The sequence below is a fragment of the Pelodiscus sinensis genome, unplaced genomic scaffold (genome assembly GCF_049634645.1).
Source record: "Pelodiscus sinensis isolate JC-2024 unplaced genomic scaffold, ASM4963464v1 ctg105, whole genome shotgun sequence".
NCBI lineage: Eukaryota > Metazoa > Chordata > Testudines > Trionychidae > Pelodiscus > Pelodiscus sinensis.
Window position 1 is genome coordinate 12,997 of NW_027465839.1, and position 25,057 is coordinate 38,053.

Sequence of the window (25,057 nt, forward strand, 5' to 3'; positions counted from 1 at the left end):
TGCTGCACCATCATCGGGGGGGGGGGGAGATTGAACCCTGACAGCCTTCTTCCAGATGACGCTCTGATACCTCTTGTGCTGAGCACACCTCTCCAGGGGCGGGAACTAGAGATCACCCAATGAAATGAATGGGCAGCAGGTTTAAAACAAACCAAAGGAAGTTTTTCTTCACCAGCGCACAGTCAACCTGTGGAACTCCTTGCCAGAGGATGTGGTGAAGACCAGGACTTTAACAGGGTTCAGTAAAGATCTAGTTAGATTCATGGAGGTTGGGTCCTTCAATGGCTGTTAGCCAGGATGGGCAGCGTGGGGTCCCTGGCCTTTTAAAAAAAGCAAGCAATCCTGTGACACCTTTGAGACTAACAAATGTTTTATTTATATATATATATATATATATATATATATATATATATATACATACACACACACACAAGCATCGTGAGCTCTTATGGGTAGAACCCACTTCAGAAGAGCTGGAAGAAGTTTGTCTGAACTTTGCTGGAGGTTGGGAATGGGGGACAGGGGAGGGGTCCCTGGGTGGTTCCCTGTTCTGTCCCCTCCCTCTGGGGCTCTGGGCACTGTGAGCCGACAGGACACGGGGCTGGATGGGCCTTTGCTCTGACCCAGCCCGGCTGCTCTCACGTGCTTGGAGCCGCACCCAGGAGGTGGGTCCAGGCCTTGCTGCCCCATTGACTCGGGCCCCTGGGCTCTGCAGGAAGGGGGGGGAGATGGACAGTAGCTGGGGCTGGCAGGGGGATTCGGGGTCCAGGCTGAGGGGAGAAAAGGGGGGCACTCAGTGTCCCCTTAGCTTGGCCTGGTCCCCCAAGCTCAGTGGCTGGGCAGGGCTGTCCCTGTGCACGGCGCCCAGCACGCAGGCTCCGGGCTCTCACTAGAGTCGGGGGAACAAGGCCCTGATCCTGCAGGCCCCGTGTGCCCTGTTCCCTTGGGGGTGGGGGGAGTTGCATGGCAACCCTGCTGGGTCTGAGCTCCCGACACGCTGCGGGACTGGTGGGCCCAGACAAGCCTGGTCCCTGGCCCTCCAACCGTGTGTGTGTGTCCCATGCGCTGGGTGTGACGGCGGGAAGTGACTTGGGAGTCAGTCTGTGCAGCACCAGGTCCTCTTTCTGCTCACAGCCCCCTCCAGCTCTGTTCCTCCTGGGCCCCTCCCCTGCAGCCCCCAAGGTCCCTCCTGCTGCGCCAGTCCGCAGGATCCTCCAGCCCCACTGTCCATCCCTGCCCCTGCTCTGCCTCTCCCTCTCCTCCTCATGCTCACCCCTCCCGCCCTGCTCCCTTCCCTCCCCACTCCTGCCCCCTCCCCTGCTGCAGGGGTCCTGTCTCTCATGCGGCCGTCCTGGTGTGGTGTCCTGGTCCCGGCAGCTCTGACCCCCTGTCTCCCCACAGGCCAGCACTCCCTGCGCTATTTCTACACAGGGGTGTCAGAGCCCAGCCCGGGGCTGCCCCAGTTCAGCATGGTGGGCTTGGTGGACGGGCAGCTTTTCGTGCGCTACGGCAGCGAGCGGGGGAGGATGGAGCCCTGTGTGGACTGGATAGCGCAGCACGAGGGACCGCAGTACTGGGAGCGGCAGAGCCAGTTGTTACAAGGCCAGCAGACCTTGTTCCGAGTGAACCTGGACACCCTGCGCGGGCGCTACAACCAGAGCGCGGGTGAGTGCGGGGCCGCTGAGCCCAGGTCACAGGGAGGGGCAGCTCCAACAGGGGCCCTTAGGGTGGGGGGCTGTGAGTGGGGCACTGACTGTGCAGGGATGGGGAGCCTGCGCACAGAGGCACCCCGGGGCTGGCAGGGGGCACGTGGTTGTGGGGGGAGGTGGGCATGGCAGTGTGCACGTGGGGCCTGACCGAGGGGCTGTGCTTGTGAGGGAGGCGGGGGATTGTGGGGGACCCCCAAGGGGCTGCTGTGCCTGGCAGGAGGGGGCAGGTACTGGGGTCAGGATGGTGCGAATGGGGGCAGGGGTCCTGGGGGCCACTTGCTCTCAGGTGTGAGCTGGGGGGCTGCAGAGGGACGTGGGGGGGCACATGGCAATGAATTGTTTGCAGCCCTACACAGTGCAGCTCCCCCAGACACCTGCACCAGTCCCACCCCCAGCTGCCTCTGCCGCCCCCAGGGACCCCCAGCCCGGGTGGGGTCACTTCCCAGCCGAGCTGCCCCTTGGCCCCACTGCTCCCCAGACAGAGCCCAGGGATGCTGCATGGAGGGGCTGTGTCTGCTGCCGGGACAGAGATGCTGTCGGACCCCACAGTGGGGGGCTCTGAGCCTCTGGGCTCCACTCACAGACCCCAAGTAATGGGGGACCCCCACATGGCCAGCTCCCCACAGGCACTGGGATGTGTAGGGGCCTGAGCACCACTGACCCACACTGCAAATCCCTCTGCGTGGGGCAGCCCCCAGTCACCCCCTGCCGGCCAGTGGGACCAGTGCCTGAGATCCCAGCAGAGCCTAGGGACTAAGGGGGCTGGGCCCAGACCAGCACATCACCCCCCCTCCCCCCCCAGGGACACAGGCGAATGGGGGGAGGAGGGGACAATGCCACAGCGCTCCCTAGTGGCCATGGGGCAGATCCCCTATGGACGCCCCATCCCACTTATCATCACCTGCAGCTCAGGACTGGTCCCTCCCCTGTGCTGTGCCCCTAGCAGCCCTCGGGGCCTGTCGCTCTGGGGCAGGAGCAGGGTCTGTTTTCCGGCCCCCACGGTGCAGCGTTTCCTCAGGGGCCTGCAAAGGGTCTGTCCCAGGTGTGGAGCCAGTGGGCTCGGGTCTGGGATCTGGTGCTTTCTGCTCCTGGGTCTCCCCTCCAGCCTTTAGCTTCGTGTTCCTGTCTGTCCCCGCCCTGGGACCTGTCCTGCCCGGAGGCTGTTACCTTGGCCAGGTGGGTGGCAGGAGGTAGGGCCCTCGTTGTAGACCCCGTGTACCGTCTGTTCCCGGGTGAGGTCTGGCTGCGCCCGCCCCATGTTCCCGCCCAAGGGCGCCTCTTGGGGCGTTCCAGTGAGAAGGAAAATACACCGTTATGGCAGCTCCCCTGAGGGCCCAGCGGGTGCCCGAGGGAAACTCCCCAGCAACCCCTGCCCACGGTGCACAGACCAAAGGGGAATGGGCGTGAGCAACACAGCTCCAAGAACAACCCGTACAAGGGGTGCCACAGGTTTCCTGTTCCCACGGGGGGGGCTGCTCCCTGGGAGGCAACTCCTCACCTGCCGGCCCATGGGGGGCTCCTGTGGGTTCAGGGCATCCCTGCTCCCACGGCACTGGCCTGGCCCAGGCAGCCCCTGAGCCCGTCGCACCAGAGACCCGTCTCCCTCCCGCTGCACCCCTCATTGCGTGGGGCTTGGGCAGGCTGTGCCCCCCCAATCTGCAACCCCTGCACCTAGGGGCGTGGCAGCGCCGTGGCCCACAGGGCAGAGCTGCAGCGGGTGCAGGGGCCTTGCTGGGGAGCAGGAAACCCCCCTCTAGGGCCCTTCCCCCGGCCGCGGGGACACGTCTCTGTCTGGGCTGCCCAGGGGGTGTCGCCCAGGAAGGCCCAGACCCCGCGGGCCCTGCACTTCTCCTGGGGCTTGGGCTGCAGGCCGCTGCCCCGCTGGGGATTCCCTGCCGTTGGCCTGCCGCCCCTCAGCCAGCTCCTGCCCCCATGGGCAGGTGGGGCAGGACTGGGGGAAGCGTCCGTGGGGCAGGGTGCCTGGGGCGAGGGGAGCTGGGCTGAGTGGGGCAGAGGGGGCAGTAGCTGCAGGGGGTGGGGCAGGGTTGTGAGGGGTGTTGCTGGGTCACTGCGGGGGTGGGGCAGGAAGCACTAGAACCAGAGTTGGACCCCCCCCCAATCCCTTGCCGAGGGTGATGGGGCAGCCCTGGGTCCCCCTCCTGCTTGGTGGGGTGTTGCCCATGGGAGGGTGCAGCTTGCCGGGGGGAGCAGCAGGGGGAACTGGGGAGAGGAGCTGGGGGGCCCCAGGCAGCAGGGACCCCAGGCTCCGTGGTCGGGCACAGGCGGGTCTCCAGGAGTGTGGATGTGATGGGGGGGGGTCCCCTGGTGGCTGCGCAGCCCCTGCTGTTGGGGATGTGGGGACACTGGACACAGCCACGTGCAGGCTCCGTTCTTTGGGGGGTGTTAATGCTGCTGATCCCCGGCAGCTTTGTGGGGCCCCGCCCCCGCCCTTGGGTGACCCCGGCGTGTGTCTGTTCCAGGGCTCCACGTTGTTCAGTACAAGTACGGCTGTGAGCTGCGGGAGGACGGCAGCACCGGGGGCTTCCGGCAGATCGGCTACGACGGGCAGAACTTCCTCAGCTACGACACAAGCTCCTACACCTGGGTGGCGCCTGTCAGAGAGGCTGAGATCACCCAGCGCCGCTGGAACGAGGACAAGGCCGTTCTCCAGCGGTGGAAAGCCTACCTGGAGCAGGAGTGCATCGAGTGGCTGCGGAAGTACCTGGAGTACGGGAAGGAGACGCTGCAGAAGAAAGGTGAGGGAGGCAGGGAAGGGGGATGGGTCAGTCACCCCCCGTCCATAGGCAGCCCCGAGGGGGATTCCATGTCCAGAAGGCTGGGTCGGCTCTTTTGCCTCACAGTCCCTGCCTGCACCGCCTGAGTCACGCTGTCAGGGGCAAGGTGTTTGGTTTTTCTCCCCCTCTAACTCTGTCTCCTCCCCCCCCACCAGAGCGCCCGCGGGTGCAGGTGAGTGACCGGCCAGGCCAGGACGGGCTCACCACCCTCTCCTGCCGGGTGCACGGCTTCTACCCCCGCGACGTGGCCGTGGTGTGGCTGAGGGACGGGGAGCCGAGGCCCGAGGAGACGTTCCAGTGGGAAGTGCTGCCTAGTGGGGACGGGACCTTCCAGACCCGGGCCACCATCAACATCGACCCCAATAGTGGAGGCCGATACACCTGCCGCGTGGAGCACCCCAGCCTGGCGGAGGATCTGCGCGTGGACTGGGGTAAGGGGGCTGGCCATGGGAAGTGCGGCTGTCAGGCACTAATGGGGGCAGGGGGCTGACCCTGTGGGGGGAGGGGCGGCTGTGGGGGCAGGGCGAGTGTCCATGCAATGGGGGAGGGGTTGGGGTCCCCCTGCTCACTGGCCTGTTCCCGTTTCAGCGCCCAAGTCCAACGTGCCGCTGATCGTGGGGGTCGTTGTCGGGGTCCTGCTGGTGCTGGTCGTTGCCATCGCTGGAGCCGTCGTCTTCCTCAGTGAGTGCTGGGAAGGGTCCCGGGGCGTCTGTGTCAGGCCATGTGAACAGCCCATCCCCCTAGCGCCTGGGCTGGGAGATCCCTGGACAGGTCAGGACCAGATGCACCCCTGCCTGGGAATCCCCCACTGGGACTGGAGCCCCCAATGGAGCCACTTCGGGGCCAGCCCCACCGGCATCTGGAAATCCAGGGGGGGTTCTGATGGAGCCGGTCTCCCCCCGGGATGGGGTATCAGGGTCTCTGAGGCAGCCCCAGGCTCCAGGCGTTGGTGCTGGGCTGCAGACTCGGCTCAGAGCCGTTTCCAGCCCCGGGAGCTGCCGGGCTCACTGACCCCCCCCCCCCCCCCCCCCCCCTCTGCAGGGAAGAAGAAAGACGAGTACAGAGCAGCTGTAGGTGAGTGCTGAGTCCTCCCCGTCCCTGTCGCTGTGACCCTGGGACACGGTCGCCTGGGGTGGGGACTGGGCACCCCCAACCTCTACGGCCTTCCAGGGGCTGGGGCGCAGCCGCAGTGGGGCCTGGCCAGCGACACTGATGGCTGGGCTGGGGGTGGGTGGCCCATCCCCGTGGTGTCTGGGCACAAGGCAAACACCTGGCTTGGATTCACTTGGGCAGGGTGGGCAGGTGGGGGGGGGGGACCCTGCATCCCAGGTGCTGACCTGGCTCCTTCTCCCCACAGCTTATGAATTCTCCGCCAGCTCCAGTATGTTCTAGAGCTGCCCGGATCTAGTTTGTGGTCTCTGTGGGGGCTCTCCTGGAGGCTGCGGTGTGACTCAGACAGCCCAGCACACAGGAGCGTGCACACAGAGCCACATGGCTATCACCACTGCCCTGTCTGGGCACCACCCTGGCGCTGCCTGGATCCTAAACCCACCATGCACCAGCTGTGCAAACCAAACCCGCTTGTGACCATCAAGCGGACAAGTCCCTCAGCGCTGACGGCTCCGGGTCCTGAGTTCAGACAACGGTTGTGACGGCCCCTGCCCCCCCCCCCCCCCCCCCCGCTTTATGAAAGGGGCTTATGGACGTGAACGGCCGTAGCTCAGAGGTGCCGTGAGCGAATGATTGCAGGGAACCCAGCGATCGGCCCGGCACGACCCCCTGGGTCTGTCTATCCTGCTCTGGTGTGGGCGTTGCTGTGTGTGACATTACACGTGGAGTGGGGACACCTTGTGGGGTTCAGTGTGTGGATGGGAGATATGGAGGGTGTCACCCTGGATATCCTGATGAGCAACTGTTAATCTCATTTCCATGAAACGGGGGCATGGCATCCCAATGGGCCAGTCCCTCCCCCCTCCCCAAAACTGCTCAGAGCTGAGGCATGGGACTGTCGGATGTGGGTCTGAGCCCATGTCCGGGGCCAGGGACCGTGGTCGGGTACAGACCTGCCCCCTCTGGTGCGGCTGAGGAACCTCCTGACTGGGGCACTGCGATGTAGTGGGGGGGGGCTGTCTGCTCTCTAGCCCAGTGTGATGGGGGGGGCCTTGCTGGTGGCTGGGCTTGGATGGTAGCACAGCCCAGCAGGGCAGGGGCTGAGTCACTAGGCAAGGGGCTCCCAACCTGTCTGACCCCTCACTTCCCAGGGAGAGACACAGGGAAGGGGGGAGACCAGCTCCTGGCTGGGGGGCAGGGCTGGGAGAGAGTTTTAGTTTCTGTCTGGAATCATGGGGGAAGCAGCCTAGGCAAGGGGCTGGGATTTAGGGGCCCAGGCTCCCCCATCTCAAGGGGGCTGAGGCATCCTAGGCCTGCCCTGTGACCGGATTCCATCTGTGCTGGGCTGTATCCTGGAGAAGCAATAAACACCCTCTGTTCTACCGGCTGGGGGAGTCTGTTTGGCCACTATGGGGGTGCAGGATTGGGCAGAACCCTGACGCACTGTCACAGACCTCCCCACTGATTTCTGCCTGTCCTTGGGATGTGAACACGGGGGCGGCGCTGGGCTTGTGTTGGGGCGGCCGGGTCACAGCCCAGAGAGGGGGGGCCCCCCGCTCACACAGACTCTGGGTTCTAGCTCTCAGACTCTGGTCCCCTCTGGGCTTGGGCTGTAATAACAGAGCTGTGGGGCTGAGGAGCAGTGCAAAGGGTTTGGGTCCAGCTGCCCCAGGGACACTGGTGTGTGTGTAGGGGGGGGAGGAGTCAGTGCTGGGGACGTGACCCTTCTCTGGGGGGTGTCCCTGGGGCACAGACCCTCTCCCCTTCCCCAGACTTGCGCTCCCTCTGTTCCTGTCATCCCATGGATCTACACCAGGGTCAACACTGCCCCATGCTCAGGGACCAGGTGGGGGGTGACGTGGGGGGGACTGGCAAGGGGGTGAAGTGTGGGGGGGGCACATGAGGGGGGGCTCAGTGTATGGGCTGCAGCAGGCCCAGCCCCCTGGTGGGCGCTTGCAGGGAGGCAGAGTGAGCCCCCCACCGCTGCCTAGCACAGGCCCTGCTACCCCATGACTCTGCCCCGTGGTGGGGGGCAGCCATTGGGGAGCCAGGGCAGGGCTGGCACAAGGTGAGAACGTGCACCCAGCCATTGGACCCCTAATGGGCAGGATAGAGAGTGGGACGGGGCAGGGTGACAGGGACACCCCCTCCCCCCAGGTACAATCCCCAGCCTCTGGGGCACCCCCTGTCCTGCCGGCCCAGGTTCTCCTGTGCGGGTGCGGAGTGGGGGTAGTTGTGTGTGTCTCAGGGGAGCCGGGTTCTCCTGTACATTTAGAAACCCCACGAGGGGTCCCGTGGCCCCTGAGCCGAGTGTCTTGGTGGCATCAAGAGCGCTGGTGACCCGGCCACTTCCCCTGGGGAGCGTGGGGAAAGGGGGATCCCGCCAGACACAGCAGAAGGTGGGGGGGGCAGTGCCTGTGGGTTGCAGGGCCGGCACTAAAGAGGGGTCGGAAGTGCCCCCCACGCAGGGTCTGATGGCCGTGGGAGCTGACTACTACGGCCCATCTGGTGAGGTGGGGCAGGCCGCTCTGTCAACAGGGACTCTGTGAATGCCCTGTGGCCAGCTAGGTTTGGGGTCTGGGTGCTGAGGGGCTGCAGGCCTGTCCTGAGAGGGGCCCGGGGCCGGCTGGGCCAGGCTGTGCGGGTCGGCTCCTTAGACCAGCTGTGGGGAGATTCCCTGGGGCTGGTTTCTCCGGCGCGTGACGTGGCTGGCGAGTTCTGCGCTGAGCGCCACCACCTGCCTGTGCAGCCCCTCAGCACGAGCTACTGCTGACCCCCGGCAGGGATTGTTACGGGGGGGGTCTATGCAGCCCCCCAGCACAGGGGCTACTGCTGACCCCCGGCAGGGATTGTTACGGGGGGGGGTCTATGCAGCCCCCCAGCACGGGCTACTGCTAACCTCCGGCAGGGATTGTTACGGGGGGTCTATGCAGCCCCCCAGCACAGGGGCTACTGCTAACCTCCGGCAGGGATTGTTACGGGGGGTCTATGCAGCCCCCCAGCACAGGGGCTACTGCTGACCTCCGGCAGGGATTGTTACGGGGGGTCTATGCAGCCCCCCAGCACAGGGGCTACTGCTGACCCCCGGCAGGGATTGTTACGGGGGGTCTGTGCAGCCCCCAGCACAGGGGCTACTGCTAACCCCCGGGCAGGGATTGTTACGGGGGGTCTGTGCAGCCCCCCAGCACAGGGGCTACTGCTAACCCCGGCAGGGATTGTTACGGGGGGTCTGTACAGCCCCCCAGCACAGGGGCTACTGCTGACCCCGGCAGGGATTGTTACGGGGGGTCTGTACAGCCCCCCAGCACAGGGGCTACTGCTGACCCCGGCAGGGATTGTTACGGGGGGTCTGTACAGCCCCCCAGCACAGGGGCTACTGCTGACCCCGGCAGGGATTGTTACGGGGGGTCTGTACAGCCCCCCAGCACAGGGGCTACTGCTAACCCCGGCAGGGATTGTTACGGGGGGGGTCTATGCAGCCCCCCAGCACAGGGGCTACTGCTAACCCCGGCAGGGATTGTTACGGGGGGTCTGTGCAGCCCCCCAGCACAGGGGCTACTGCTGACCCCCAGCAGGGATTGTTACGGGGGTTCTGTGCAGCCCCCCAACACAGGGGCTACTGCTAACCCCGGCAGGGATTGTTACGGGGGGTCTGTGCAGCCCCCCAGCACAGGGGCTACTGCTAACCCCAGGCAGGGATTGTTACGGGGGTCTGTGCAGCCCCCCAGCACAGGGGCTACTGCTAACCCCCGGGCAGGGATTGTTACCGGGGGGGGTCTGTACAGCCCCCCAGCACAGGGGCTACTGCTAACCCCGGCAGGGATTGTTACGGGGGGTCTGTACAGCCCCCCAGCACAGGGGCTACTGCTAACCCCGGCAGGGATTGTTACGGGGGGGGTCTATGCAGCCCCCCAGCACAGGGGCTACTGCTAACCCCCAGCAGGGATTGTTATGGGGGGTCTGTACAGCCCCCCAGCACAGGGGCTACTGCTAACCCCGGCAGGGATTGTTACGGGGGGTCTGTACAGCCCCCCAGCACAGGGGCTACTGCTGACCCCCAGCAGGGATTGTTACGGGGGTTCTGTGCAGCCCCCCAACACAGGGGCTACTGCTAACCCCGGCAGGGATTGTTACGGGGGGTCTGTGCAGCCCCCCAGCACAGGGGCTACTGCTGACCCCCAGCAGGGATTGTTACGGGGGGTCTGTGCAGCCCCCCAGCACAGGGGCTACTGCTAACCCCGGCAGGGATTGTTACGGGGGGTCTGTGCAGCCCCCCAGCACAGGGGCTACTGCTAACCCCCGGGCAGGGATTGTTACCGGGGGGGGTCTGTACAGCCCCCCAGCACAGGGGCTACTGCTAACCCCGGACAGGGATTGTTACCGGGGGGGGTCTGTACAGCCCCCCAGCACAGGGGCTACTGCTAACCCCCAGCAGGGATTGTTACGGGGGGTCTGTGCAGCCCCCCAGCACAGGGGCTACTGCTAACCCCGGACAGGGATTGTTACCGGGGGGGGGTCTGTACAGCCCCCCAGCACAGGGGCTACTGCTAACCCCGGCAGGGATTGTTACGGGGGGTCTGTACAGCCCCCCAGCACAGGGGCTACTGCTAACCCCCAGCAGGGATTGTTACGGGGGGTCTGTACAGCCCCCCAGCACAGGGGCTACTGCTAACCCCGGACAGGGATTGTTACCGGGGGGGGGGGTCTGTGCAGCTCCCCCTCCCATGGAGAAAGGGGGCGCACACCCCATGAACGCCCACAGCCTGGCGCTGATTGGTCGAGGGCCCGGCTGCCCGAGAGGCTGGCACCCGAGTGCTGCAGACGGGCCCCTTGCCAGGCTGCTCTCCGCCCAGGCCTAAAACCGGGGGCATGGCTGGGACCCTGGGGGGACGGGTCTGGCTCTACAAGATGGGGGGCCCCAGCTGGCTGGAGAACAGGCCCAGAGGGGGCTCAGCACCTCAGGGGTCAGTCCTAAGGGGGTCCTGACCCCTTGCACCAGCTCTGCCCCCCAACCCCTCACGCTGGCCCTGCCCCCTCCCTCTGCCCTGTCCCAGCCAGCTGCATTTACCCAGGGTGAGAGGTGCCCTGAGATCAGACCAGGGGTGTGAGCCGGGCGAGGGGCCAGGAGCTCTGGGCCGATGGGTAAGACACTGGGGTAGGGAGCTCTGTGCCGTGGGGCTGCTGGGCTGGGGTTGCTGCCTGACCAGTGCTGGCCCATGGGGGGCGCTCTCGCTCCAGCCCTGCCCCTCTAGGAGCCCCCCGCCCTGGGTGTCTGGGCTGCCACAGGCGGGAGGAGGCAGGTGACCAGGCAGCAGGTGTGAACCTCAGGCCGCGAGGGCCGGGTCAGACCAAGCCCCAAACCGCAGGCCTGTCCCTGTGGAACTGGGCTGGTTGGGGGCCAAGTGGGGTCACGGGGTCACACGTCTCCCCCCCGCCCCCCCTCGTGTCCATCCCCAGCCCCCCCGCCAACCCGGCCCTGGTGATTTCTCGGAAACCGAACGGGACCCGATGGAGGCCGACGGGGCGTTGGTGCCTCGTGCAGGGAGCCGGGTGCGGTTTCAGCTCCAGCTGGGCACCCGGGCACCTTCCAGTGAGTCAGCTCATGCTGGGGTGTGTGAGGCAAAGGCCTTGCCACGGAGCTGGGGGGCTGCAGCCCTGCCAGCCTCCCTCTAGGGCCAGGCCTGGGGGTCAGGGCGTCTGGGTCTGTCCCGGCTCTGGGAGGGGAGTGGGGTCTATTGGTTAGAGCTGGGGGGCTGGGAGCCAGGGTTCCTGGGGTCTCTGGGAGGGGAGCGGGAGATAGTGGGAAGCGCAGGGAATGGGGGCCAAGGGGCCTGGGTCTGTCCCACCTCTGGAAGGGCAGTCAGGTCCAGTGGTTAGAGCAGGTTCTCTCCCTGACTGGAGCAGGGCAGTGGGGGCTAGTGGTTGGAGCGGGGGAGGGGGCTGGGGTCTCTCCCAGCTCTGGGAGGGGAGTGGGGACTAGTGGTTGGAGCGGAGGCTGGCAGTCAGGATGCAGGTTAGTTGCTTGGGCCCTGTGCCTGGTGAGGGCAGTGCTGGGAGGGGAGTGTGGGAGCCCAGTAGCTGGATTTGGGGTGGGGTGCCCCTCCCAGCCTGGTAGCAAAGCTGGCGCTTGCCCTGCAGCCAGGGCCGCACTGTGATTTCCGTGGGCCCGAGGTGGGCCCCTTCCTCCATTAAAAAAAATTAAACATTTTTGATAGAACTTTAAATATTTCAACATTTTATTTGTTTGCTGTTTGAGGCACAATGGAATAGATGTTCGTGGGCCCTGAACGTTTCATTCTTTTCCGATGTGAGAAAAAATGAAATCATTCTCGTGGGCCCCTAAAAGTATCATGGGCCCCAGGCCCTGTGCCTAATGGGTAAGTCTGCCCTGCCTGCAGCTGGGAAAGGGGGCGGGCCCTCAGCGGTGGGGCGGGGCTCTGTGGGATGCATGGCCAGGGGGCGGGGCCTCGGGGCTGGGGGCGGGGCTCTGTGTGGGATGCAGGGGCCAGGGGACGGGGGCTGGGGGCGGGGCTCTGTGGGATGCATGGGCCAGGGGGCGGGGCTTCGGGGCTGGGGGCGGGGCTCTGTGTAGGATGCATGGGCCAGGGGCGTGGCCTCGGGGCTGGGGGCGGAGCTCTGTGGGATGAATGGGCCAGGGGGCGGGGCCTCGGGGCTGGGGCGGGGCTCTGTGTGGGATGCATGGGCCAGGGGGCGGGGCCTCGGGGCTGGGGGCGGGGCTCATCCCGGGATTCCCCGTTGTGCTCACCCAAACTTTGAGTTTCGCTTTTCCCAGCCCAAGCTGCCCAGCCTGGTTCTTCCCGGCGACCGATGACGCGGCGGGGCTGTGCGCTCCCATTGGCTGGAGCCTTCCCAGCTGGTCTCAGGATTCCAACAGCTGTTAGGTGGTCCCAGCCATGGCCCCCTTTCTATTGCTGCTGCTGGGCGCTGTGGCCCTCCAGGGGCGCCAGGCCGGTGAGTGGGGGCAGCGGGGGGGGGGTTGGAGTGTGGGGGGAAGGGGCACAGGGGATGGGGAAAGAGATGGGGGGCTGGGACATGGGGTCTCAGCCATTCCAGACTCTGCTCTCAGCCCGGGGTCTGGTTCTGGCCCGGGCCGGCTCCTGTCCCCAGCGCTGGGGGGCGGGCCAGGTGCTGCTTGAGGACACATGTTTAACTGGTTAACCAATGAAAGGGGGGGACTGCGGCTCCGCAGGGCTGAACCCCCCCTCTGCTCCCCCCCCCCACAGCAGGGTGGAGCGGCTCCCTCCCCCGCAGCACCCCTGGGCCTGCTGCAGACAGGCACAGCTGGGGGCTGGCGTTCAGAGTGAGGCTCACGGGTGAACCTTTCACGTCCCTGCCTTGTGTCAGCATAAGTGTGAGCGCACGAGGCTTTGCACCGGTGTAACTGAACCAGTGACGTGTCATCGCACTGGTGCGGCTCTCCCTGTGGGCACGGCCTAGCCAGCTCCCGATAAACCAGAGCAGCCCAGTGACACGGGGACAGGCGTGTCCACTCGGCCCGTTGTACCTGACGCTGTGAGCTGGGCTCTGCCGGCGCGACGCGGCTGGTAGCGAGGCGGCCGTGTGCACAAGGCGTGTCACTAGCTCTGCTTGTGCATCTGCGTGATTCAAAGGGGCAGCTGCCGGGAGCCCGGGGGCAGCTGAGAGGACGTGTCCCCGTCAACATGCCAAGGGGGATTAGAGAGACTTTAGAACCAGAAACCTCCACAGTCCTGGGGGATTCCCCCGTCCCCATGTGGCCTGGGGACGCGTCGCCTCGGGGCGGGAGGCAGAGAAAGTCTCTCGACACCTGGACTGGCGGATGTTGGAGCAGCTCGTTTCAGGGTCCCCCAGGGAGGAGGCGGGTCTGGATTTCGTGGGGCGCAGGGCCTGGCCCAGGAGGGGGATGTAGCTGGGCCGCTTGGTACCAGCCACCCTAGAGTATTAAACACCCCGGGGATGGGAGAACAGCTCGTTTCAGGATCCCCCAGGGAGGAGGCCGGTCTGGATTTCGTGGGGCGCAGGGCCTGGCCCAGGAGGGTACCAGCCACCCTAGAGTATTAAACACCCCAGGGGTGGGAGAACAGCTCGTTTCAGGGTCCCCCAGGGAGGAGGCCGGTCTGGTTTTCGTGGGGCGCAGGGCCTGGCCCAGGAGGGTACCAGCCACCCTAGAGTATTAAACACCCCAGGGGTGGGAGAACAGCTCGTTTCAGGGTCCCCCAGGGAGGAGGCCGGTCTGGATTTCGTGGGGCGCAGGGCCTGGGCCAGGAGGGTACCAGCCTCCCTAGAGTATTAAACACCCCGGGGATGGGAGAACAGCTCGTTTCAGGATCCCCCAGGGAGGAGGCGGGTCTGGATTTCGTGGGGCGCAGGGCCTGGCCCAGGAGGGGGATGTAGCTGGGCCGCTTGGTACCAGCCACCCTAGAGTATTAAACACCCCGGGGATGGGAGAACAGCTCGTTTCAGGGTCCCCCAGGGAGGAGGCCGGTCTGGATTTCGTGGGGCGCAGGGCCTGGTCCAGGAGGGGAATGTAGCTGGGCCGCTTGGTACCAGCCTCCCTAGAGTAGTAAACACCCCAGGGCTGGGAGAACAGCCCGGAAGCCCCCGCGGCAGCGCTTCACTTCCCAAGGGGGCACCCCACAGACATGGGGAAACCGACCGAACGGGCGGGCGAAGGGGGCACCCCACAGACGTGGGGAAACCGACCGAACGGGCGGGCGAAGGGGGCACCCCACAGACGTGGGGAAACCGACCGAACGGGCGGGCGAAGGGGGCACCCCACAGACGTGGGGAAACCGACCGAACGGGCGGGCGAAGGGGGCACCCCACAGACGTGGGGAAACCGACCGAACGGGCGGGCGAAGGGGGCACCCCACAGACACGGGGAAACCGACCGAACGGGCGGGCGAAGGGGACACCCCACAGACACGGGGAAACCGACCGAACGGGCGGGCGAAGGGGGCACCCCACAGACACGGGGAAACCGACCGAACGGGCGGGCGAAGGGGGCACCCCACAGACACGGGGAAACCGACCGAAGGGCGTGCGAAGGGGGCACCCCACAGACACGGGGAAACCGACCGAAGGGCGTGCGAAGGGGGCACCCCACAGACACGGGGAAACCGACCGAACGGGCGGGGGAAGGGGGCACCCCACAGACACGGGGAAACCGACCGAACGGGCGGGCGAAGGGGACACCCCACAGACACGGGGAAACCGACCGAACGGGCGGGCGAAGGGGGCACCCCACAGACACGGGGAAACCGACCGAACGGGCGGGCGAAGGTGCAGCCCCCAACGGGAATCCTGCAGCTGCAGACACTGGTTGCAGACACCACAGAGCCCAGCTCCATAGTATGTTCCAAACTGAACCCCCGCAGGAGCCCCCCTAAAGCCACTGGGCCCCGCACAGGGAGGGGCTGAAAGGCACCTGGAGCGGGACCCCAGTGCGAGGGACAGGAAGGGGCGTGTGCGGGCGCCGGTGCCCCAGTCTCCCTCGGGACGGTAGAAGGAGTCTGAGAGCAGCTGCCCCACAGCCGGGGGGTTGGTGGGTTTTGCCATCAGCTGCATGGGAAGCCGGCAGCTGCCAAACACCCCGGGGGCCCTGGCTGACGCCCCCCCCCACTCTGCCACTGCCCCCCCCAATGCCCAGCCCCTCCCCCTTCTGCTCTTCATACCTGCCCCCCACTCTGCCACTGCCCCCCAATGCCCAGCCCCTCCCCTTCTGCCCTTCATACCCACCCCCCCACTCTGCCACTGCCCCCCAATGCCCAGCCCCTCCCCCTTCTGCTCTTCATACCCGCCCCCCCACTCTGCCACTGCCCCCAATGCCCAGCCCCTCCCCTTCTGCCCTTCATACCCACCCCCCCACTCTGCCACTGCCCCCCAATGCCCAGCCCCTCCCCCTTCTGCCCTTCATACCTGCCCCCCACTCTGCCACTGCCCCCCCAATACCCCACCCGACCCCCTTCTGCCCTTCATACCCGCCCCCCCACTCTGCCACTGCCCCCCCAATGCCCAGCCCCTCCCCCTTCTGCCCTTCATACCCGCCCCCCCACTCTGCCACTGCCCCCCCAATGCCCAGCCCCTCCCCCTTCTGCCCTTCATACCCGCCCCCCCACTCTGCCACTGCCCCCCAATGCCCAGCCCCTCCCCCTTCTGCCATTCATACCTGCCCCCCCACTCTGCCACTGCCCCCCCAATGCCCAGCCCCTCCCCCTTCTGCCCTTCATACCCGCCCCCCCACTCTGCCACTGCCCCCCAATGCCCAGCCCCTCCCCCTTCTGCCATTCATACCCGCCCCCCCACTCTGCCACTGCCCCCCAATGCCCAGCCCCTCCCCCTTCTGCCATTCATACCTGCCCCCCCACTCTGCCACTGCCCCCCAATGCCCAGCCCCTCCCCCTTCTGCCCTTCATACCTGCCCCCCCACTCTGCCACTGCCCCCAATGCCCAGCCCCTCCCCCTTCTGCCCTTCATACCCGCCCCCCCACTCTGCCACTGCCCCCCAATGCCCAGCCCCTCCCCCTTCTGCCCTTCATACCCGCCCCCCCACTCTGCCACTGCCCCCCCAATGCCCAGCCCCTCCCCCTTCTGCTCTTCATACCCGCCCCCCCACTCTGCCACTGCCCCCAATGCCCAGCCCCTCCCCCTTCTGCCATTCATACCCGCCCCCCCACTCTGCCACTGCCCCCAATGCCCAGCCCCTCCCCCTTCTGCCCTTCATACCCGCCCCCCCACTCTGCCACTGCCCCCCCCAATGCCCAGCCCCTCCCCCTTCTGCTCTTCATACCTGCCCCCCCACTCTGCCACTGCCCCCCCAATGCCCAGCCCCTCCCCCTTCTGCCCTTCATACCTGCCCCCCCACTCTGCCACTGCCCCCAATGCCCAGCCCCTCCCCCTTCTGCCCTTCATACCCGCCCCCCCACTCTGCCACTGCCCCCCAATGCCCAGCCCCTCCCCCTTCTGCCCTTCATACCCGCCCCCCCACTCTGCCACTGCCCCCCCAATGCCCAGCCCCTCCCCCTTCTGCTCTTCATACCCGCCCCCCCACTCTGCCACTGCCCCCAATGCCCAGCCCCTCCCCCTTCTGCCATTCATACCCGCCCCCCCACTCTGCCACTGCCCCCAATGCCCAGCCCCTCCCCCTTCTGCCCTTCATACCCGCCCCCCCACTCTGCCACTGCCCCCCCCAATGCCCAGCCCCTCCCCCTTCTGCCATTTATACCCACCCCCCCACTCTGCCACTGCCCCCCCAATGCCCAGCCCCTCCCCTTCTGCCCTTCATACCCGCCCCCCACTCTGCCACTGCCCCCCCAATGCCCAGCCCCTCCCCCTTCTGCTCTTCATACCCGCCCCCCCACTCTGCCACTGCCCCCCCAATGCCCAGCCCCTCCCCCTTCTGCTCTTCATACCCGCCCCCCCACTCTGCCACTGCCCCCCAATGCCCAGCCCCTCCCCCTTCTGCCCTTCATACCCGCCCCCCCACTCTGCCACTCCCCCCCAATGCCCAGCCCCTCCCCCTTCTGCTCTTCATACCCGCCCCCCCACTCTGCCACTCCCCCCCAATGCCCAGCCCCTCCCCCTTCTGCCATTCATACCCGCCCCCCCACTCTGCCACTGCCCCCCCAATGCCCAGCCCCTCCCCCTTCTGCTCTTCATACCCGCCCCCCCACTCTGCCACTCCCCCCCAATGCCCAGCCCCTCCCCCTTCTGCCATTCATACCCGCCCCCCCACTCTGCCACTCCCCCCCAATGCCCAGCCCCTCCCCCTTCTGCCATTCATACCCGCCCCCCCACTCTGCCACTGCCCCCCAATGCCCAGCCCCTCCCCCTTCTGCCCTTCATACCCGCCCCCCCACTCTGCCACTCCCCCCCAATGCCCAGCCCCTCCCCCTTCTGCTCTTCATACCCGCCCCCCCACTCTGCCACTGCCCCCCCAATGCCCAGCCCCTCCCCCTTCTGCCCTTCATACCCGCCCCCCCACTCTGCCACTGCCCCCAATGCCCAGCCCCTCCCCCTTCTGCCCTTCATACCCGCCCCCCCACTCTGCCACTGCCCCCCAATGCCCAGCCCCTCCCCCTTCTGCCATTCATACCCACCCCCCCACTCTGCCACTGCCCCCAATGCCCAGCCCCTCCCCCTTATGCTCTTCATACCCGCCCCCCCACTCTGCCACTGCCCCCCAATGCCCAGCCCCTCCCCCTTCTGCTCTTCATACCCGCCCCCCCACTCTGCCACTGCCCCCAATGCCCAGCCCCTCCCCCTTATGCTCTTCATACCCGCCCCCCCACTCTGCCACTGCCCCCCAATGCCCAGCCCCTCCCCCTTCTGCTCTTCATACCCGCCCCCCCACTCTGCCACTGCCCCCAATGCCCAGCCCCTCCCCCTTATGCTCTTCATACCCGCCCCCCCACTCTGCCACTGCCCCCCCAATGCCCAGCCCCTCCCCCTTCTGCTCTTCATACCCGCCCCCTCCCCTGCTTCCCACTCCCATGGCGGGTCCCGCCGGCCCAGCCCGGTGCTGTGTGTGTGTGTGTGGGGGGGTGTCCCGGTGCGGGCGGCTCTGACCCCCCCATCTCTCCCCAGGCCCCCACTCCCTGCGCTATTCCTACACGGGCATGTCGGAGCCCGGCCCGGGGCTGCCCCACTTCAGCCTGGTGGGCTCGGTGGACGGGCAGCCCCTGGTGCGCTACGACAGCGAGACGGGCGTGGTGCAGCCCCGCGTGGACTGGCTGGAGTGGGGCGTGGACCCGCTGTACTGGGAGGACGAGACTCGGGCGTCGCGGATCCGGCAGTTCGCATTCGGCGTGGACCTGGACACCCTGCGCGGGCGCTACAACCAGAGCGCGGGTGGGGGGGCGCTCCGCGGGGGGGCTGGAAGGGGGGGCGCTCCGCGGGGGGGCCGGCTGGGGCTGGGGAGCCTGCCGACCCACGGGGAGCGCTGGAGTCTGTGCTGGGCGGCCCCCACCCTGCAGCTCAGCCCTGTGCCCAGAGCGGGGGGGAGGGGGTGGCCCCACTGCAGGGCATGGGGACTGAGCTCCCCCCCAACCCATCGCCTTCCATTAGTTCAGGCCCCGTGGGGCGGTCGGGGGGCAGAGGACTCGGCCTTGGGGAGGGGCTGCAAGGGACGCCTGGGGCAGGGGGCTCCGTGTGTGGGGCAGTGGCTCGGGGTGTGGCAGCGATTCGGGGGGGGGGGTCCCATGCACGTGACAGGCGGCTGCTCCGTGCTCAGCCCCTCTCCGCCCGGTGTCTGTCCCAGGCCTGCACACCCTGCAGCTCGTGTACGGCTGTGACCTCCAGCCGGACGGGCGCACGGGGGGGTATTGGCAGTACGGCTACGACGGGGACGACTTCCTCAGCTTCGACAAGGGCACCGGGACCTGGGTGGCCGCCGCCCCGGAGGCTCAGCTCTCCAAGGCGAAGTGGGACGCCGACAGGGCTGCCAACGAGCGATACAGGCGCTACCTGGAGCAGACCTGCGTCGAGTGGCTGCAGAAGTACCTGGCGTTCGGGAAGCACATGCTGCAGAGGAAAGGTGAGGGGGTCGTACCGTGCCGGGGGGGGCGCTGGCTGGGCCACGCACCTGCCCCCCTCCCTCTGATGCTGAGCAGCGGCTCCAGGCGGCTTCTTGGGCCCAGTTTGTCTGTGGGGTCCCCTAATGCACCATCTCCCCCCAGAGCGCCCGCGGGTGCAGGTGAGCGACCGGCCGGGCCGGGACGGGCTCACCACCCTCTCCTGCCGGGTGCACGGCTTCTACCCCCGCGACGTGGCCGTGGTGTGGCTGAGGGACGGGGAGCCGAGGCCCGAGGAGACGTTCCAGTGGGGGGGGGTGCCCAGCGGGGACGGGACCTTCCAGACCCGGGTCACCATCGACATCGCCCCCAGCAGTGGAGGCCGATACACCTGCCGCGTGGAGCACCCCAGCCTGGCGGAGGATCTGCGCGTGGACTGGGGTGAGGGGAGAGATGGGGGAGGGAGGCGGTGGCACCAATGGGGGGTGGGGCAGCTGCTGCGTGGGGGTGGTGGGGCACAGACAGGCAGTGGGGGGTGACCAGGGATCTGGCCCTGCACCCAGGGGAAGTGAGGAGCGACCGGGGGGGGGGGGGGTCAGCGAGGGCCCTGGGGTCCCTTTCCAGAGTCCCCCAGGCCCTGCCCCTCCAACCTGCCGGCTGGGGAGCCAACCCCTGGTCACTCACCCAGGCGGGGTGGCTCGGGGAGGGGTGGGGGTGTCCGGCTGCAGGGGAGGGGCCAGGAGGGAACACGGAGGCTGTGCCCGCACCGGGAGCAGGGTGGGTGCAGGTCGGTGGGTGGGTGACGGGTTGCTGGGCCCCTCCCCCTCGGTGCAGGCCCCGGTCTGACCCCCCCCAGTGCCCGTGAGCTGTGAGCACGTCCGGCCCTGCCCCCCTGACCCTGCCTCTCCCTGCAGGGTGACGGAGCCGTCGGCCTGCACCCGCGGAGGGTCCCAGCTGGGGGAGCCCGGAGCCCAGCCGGCTGCGGAAGATGCTGACGGCCCCTTTGCTGTGATTGTGCCCGAGCCGAGCGCCCGGCCTGAGCCCACGACTCCTGCGTTCCCGGGACACGCGACTCTCCTGGCGTCTGGCCAAGCGGGGCTTTGCCCCACGGACGCTGCTGCTCCAATAAATCTGCGGGTCTCTGAGGCGCCCAGGGCCCCGCGTTGTCACTGGACCCGTCACATTTGCTGAAAGACGTTTAGGGGTCCCCTGGGCCCCGCCTGCCCCAGACACACGAGCTGGGAGCTTGGGGCGGCTCTGCGGGGGCAGCGGGAGGCAGGGGGGCTCCGTGAGCGCCCTGGGGCCAGCTGGGTTTGGGGTCTGGGGGCTGCAGGCCTGTCCTGAGGGGCCCGGGGCCGGCTGGGCTTGGGGTCTGGGGGCCGCGGGGCTGCAGGCCTGTCCTGAGAGGGGCCTGGGGCCGGCTGGACTTGGGGGCTGGGGGCCGCGGGGCTGCAGGCCTGTCCTTAGACCAGCTGTGGGGAGAATCCCTGGGGCTGGTTTCTCCGGCACGTGGCTGGCGAGGTCTTTGCTCTGCCGACACCTGCGCCGGGGCCCGAGCTGGCTGGACAACAGGCCCAGGTCTCGGCACCTCAGGTCTTGTTCCAAGGGGTCCTGACTCCCAGCCCCTCACTGGGCTCTGCCCCGGCCCCTCGCACCAGCTCTGCCCCCCTCTGCCCCCTTGCACTGGCAGTGCCACCCCCCCTCGCGCCAGCTCTGCCCCCCTCTGCCCCTTGCACTGACAGTGCCACCCCTGGCTCCTCACGCCAGCTCTGCCCCCCTCTATCCTCTTGCACCGGCTGTGACAGTGCATCAGGGAGCCCCCGACCCTGCCCCCCGTCCACAGCCAGACGTGACTCTCGCCGGCCGGTCCAGTGGAAGGTTTAGTGCGTCTCCGAGCCGCGGCCTGGCCGAGGGTCGATGTTCGCGCAGGAGCCGGGGCAGCCTAGGTCCTCTGGGGGGAAGGGCTCCTGGGCCCTGAACCCTCCTGTCCAGGACTTAGTCTGCTCCCTCCATGCCCCCAGCCCTGCCCCCAGCCAGGTGTCCGTCTCTGCCCCCCCCCCTTTGTCTCTCCCCTGGGAGGAGCCTTGTTCCCTGCCCAGGCTGGGACGGGGTGTCTGGGCCCATCCACGTGTGGGGGAGTCAGTGGGAATTGCACAGCCGGGGGGACACCAGGTCACAGAACAGACAGCCCCCCACATCACACCCGCTCTGCCCCTCCCTGCTGCCCGGCCCCTGCCAGCCCCATTTACACCCGGGTACATTCTGCGCTTAGTACCGTGCTGTGGGGTTGCTGCCTGGCCAGCACTGGCCTGTGGGGGGCGCTCTCGCTCCAGCCCTGCGGTCCCTATGGGAGGGAGGGGGCAGGGGGCCGGGCGGCAGGCGTGGGGCTCAGGCCCGAGGGCAGGGTCAGACCACGCGCCGTGGGCCCCCCATAAACGAGGGACGGGAGACGTCGGTTCATTGACCAGTCGAGTGACCTCACGAATCCGTCTCGGTTACTGGGCTAGTCCATCGGCGCGGGGCGGGGGCAGCCAGCACCCTGGGGTCCCCTCTGGGCGCCCCCGCTGCACCGCGCTGCCGCCTCTGTATCAGTGGGGGGGAGCCCCTGTTCAGGGGGGTCTGAGCCCACTGCCCCTCGCCCATCCCCCGACACACAGAGACCAGGGACCCAGCCCTGCCCAGCCTGGCTACCGGCCTCGCTGGACCCCTCCTCTCTGAGCGCCTTCCGCCCCTGGGACCGGCTCCAGCCCCTCCCTTACCCTCCGCCGACCTGGCCCGGGTGATTTCTTGGAAACAGGACGGGACCTGGCGGAGACCGGCAGGGGGCATCGGTGTCTCGTGCAGCGAGCTGGGCGCCGTGCCAGCTGGGACTTTCCAGTGACTTAGACCAGGCTGGGTAACTGGCCGGCAGCCACGGGGCGTGTGCAGGGCAAAGGCCTTGCCACGGAGCTGGGGAGCTGCAGCCCTGGGCACCTGGGTCTGTCCCGGCTCTGGGAGGGGAGTGGGGGCTAGTGGTTGGAGCAGGGGGACTGGGAGCCAGGACGCCTGGGTTTCCTCCTGGCACTGGGAGGGAAGTGGAGACTGGTGGTTAGAGCTCGGGGGCTGGCAGTCAGGATGTCTGGGCTGTTCCCAGTTCAGCACCTCCCTGATTTCCCCCCGTCTGGGCTGGGAACCCACCTGTGTCCCAGCCCAGGTCCCCCACTGCGAAATGGGGTAATAACCCTTCCTCCTCTGGTCCCCGGGGCCACTCAGAGAACCCCCCCCCATAGCGACAGGCCCCGGCTCCCCGCAGACTCGGGTATCACGGGTCACACGGCGGGCAGCCCCCTCCCCAATGACAGTATCAGTCACCTGGGGCAGCCCCCCACCCCGCCCTGCCCCCAGCTCTGGGCTCCGGCCCTGGCCAGAAGTAGCGCAGCCCTACGGGGAGCAGTTCCACAGGAAACACAACCCGTGGCCTGGCAGCACGTTACAGACTCAGCACATGGAGATGGGCTTGTGAGTTTTCGTGGACACTGGAACGTCCTCAGACGACCGGCGTTTGCAGCGCAAGACACGGCACCGGTCCGACCCGAACAGCAGCGCTCGCCAGGGTCTATAGGCCCAGGGGTGGCTGCCAGGGGTCCGGTTCCTCGCCCAGGGCTCCAGCGGGGGACGACCCCGCACGGGGTGCAGCCCGCAAATCGCTGCTTGTCTCTGGCTTGCAGCCCCGCGCTCTGCTGCTTTCGCAGGAGTTTTACAGCGCGTTAATATTTTTGTATTTTTTACACCCAAAAATGTCATTGCCCGCCCGGCTCCCATTAAGTTGTTTTAACAAAGGTGTTGCAATGGTAGAAAAAAATTGTGTGTCTGAAAATTAGGTACAGGGGTTACTTATAATTTTTTTAAAGGGGGGTACTTTGAGAAACACTGCTCTAGCTAGACTGAGCGTGTGGGTTGTGCATGGCCTGTTGAATTGTGTGCCCACGTCCTTGTGTGATTTGTGTCTCTTCATCCTTTGTCTCCATCCTTTCACCTCGTTTTCCCCTTTGCTTGGACTCCCAGGTCCTTAGATCATTGAGGGCCGCCAGAGTGCTCGCCTCACAACTTCCAGTCTTTTCTACCCAGTGGGGAACCCACCCGCTCTCTTGGGTTGTGTTTCCCCTGGGCCCTGCTTCCCCTCTCCTACCAGCTGCATGAGTTTGCTACGGTCTGCCTGCTTGAAACCCATTGTCTTTGTTTTGGTGTTCGCCTGCCTTCCCCCTCCCGCCTCCCATTGCTTAGAGCCGGGGGCGCCAGCCTTTTTAAGCACAAGGTCACTGTTTTGAGTGTAAATGCAACCCAAGATCTACCTCCCACCCCAACACCCTGGCCCCGCCTCCTTTGTGCCCCTTCTGAGGCCCCGCCCCCCGCTCACTCCGTCCTCCCTCCCCCATCCTCCCTGCCTTGCACCAGGCTGGGGCAGCGGGTTGGGGCACAGGCTCTGGTTGGGGATGGAGGGATCTGGAGAGGGAGGGGGGCTCTGAGCGCAGCGTGGGGCAGGCAGTCGGGGTGTGGGAGGGGTTCCAGGCGCAGGCTCTGGTCGGGGATGGAGGGATCTGGAGAGGGAGGGGGGCTCTGAGCGGAGCATGGGGCAGGCAGTCGGGGTGTAGGAGGGGTTCCAGGCGCAGGCTCTGGTTGGGGATGGAGGGATCTGGAGAGTGAGGGGGGCTCTGAGCGGAGCGTGGGGCAGGCAGTCGGGTGCAGGAGGGGTTCCAGGCGCAGGCTCTGGTCGGGGATGGAGGGATCTGGAGAGGGAGGGGGGCTCTGAGCGGAGCATGGGGCAGGCAGTCGGGGTGTAGGAGGGGTTCCAGGCGCAGGCTCTGGTTGGGGATGGAGGGATCTGGAGAGTGAGGGGGGCTCTGAGCGGAGCGTGGGGCAGGCAGTCGGGTGCAGGAGGGGTTCCAGGCGCAGGCTCTGGTCGGGGATGCAGAGATCTGGAGAGGGAGGGGGGCTCTGAGCGGAGCATGGGGTAGGCAGTCGGGGTGTAGGAGGGGTTCCAGGCGCAGGCTCTGGTTGGGGATGGAGGGATCTGGAGAGTGAGGGGGGCTCTGAGCGGAGCATGGGGCAGGCAGTCGGGGTGTAGGAGGGGTTCCAGGCGCAGGCTCTGGTTGGGGATGGAGGGATCTGGAGAGTGAGGGGGGCTCTGAGCGGAGCGTGGGGCAGGCAGTCGGGTGCAGGAGGGGTTCCAGGCACAGGCTCTGGTTGGGGATGGAGGGATCTGGAGAGGGAGGGGGGCTCTGAGCGGAGCGTGGGGCAGGCAGTCGGGGTGTGGGAGGGGTTCCAGGCGCAGGCTCTGGTCGGGGATGGAGGGATCTGGAGAGGGAGGGGGGCTCTGAGCAGAGCATGGGGCAGGCAGTCGGGGTGTAGGAGGGGTTCTAGGTGCAGGCTCTGGTCGGGGATGGAGGGATCTGGAGAGGGAGGGGGGGCTCTGAGCAGAGCATGGGGCAGGCAGTCGGGGTGTAGGAGGGGTTCTAGGTGCAGGCTCTGGTCGGGGATGCAGGGATCTGGAGAGGGAGGGGGGCTCTGAGCGCAGTGTGGGGCAGGCAGTCGGGGTGTAGGAGGGGTTCCAGGTGCAGGGTCTGGGAGGGTGTTTGGATGCAGGGTGCTCGGGGCTAGGGAATAGGTTTGGGGTGCAGGAGGGGTTCATGCCTGGGGCAGGGTTTCGGGATGCAGGCTCCAGCTGGGCCCTGCTACCCTCCGGTGGCTTCTGGGGGGGGAGCAGTGGGGCTAAGACAGGCTGACCCTGCCCTGGCCCTGCACCGCTCCCCAAAGCAGCCAGCAAACTCCCCCCTTGCTGCTGTAGAGGCACCTCCTCGGACAATCAGGACATTCTGTGGTTTGGGTCCCACCGAGGACTTTTTCCTGGACTCGGCCTGATAATTAGTGAGCAGGGCGTGGGTGGGGGACGGGG

The 25,057-nt window shown here is 67.0% G+C and overlaps 1 protein-coding gene across 1 annotated transcript in view; it reads left to right on the plus strand.

Annotated features, from left to right (window-relative positions):
• LOC142823571 (class I histocompatibility antigen, F10 alpha chain-like) overlaps positions 1 to 20,299 on the plus strand; it is a 32,850-nt gene extending 12,551 nt beyond the window's left edge. Inside the window, exons 2-5 of the mRNA XM_075914815.1 lie at positions 18,200 to 18,463; positions 18,873 to 19,148; positions 19,291 to 19,566; positions 20,040 to 20,299. Of these exons, the coding sequence (XP_075770930.1) occupies positions 18,200 to 18,463; positions 18,873 to 19,148; positions 19,291 to 19,566; positions 20,040 to 20,044 (821 nt within the window). The 3' untranslated portion in view covers positions 20,045 to 20,299. The remainder of the gene's footprint in view (positions 1 to 18,199; positions 18,464 to 18,872; positions 19,149 to 19,290; positions 19,567 to 20,039) is intronic.
• Positions 20,300 to 25,057: the final 4,758 nt, after the last annotated feature.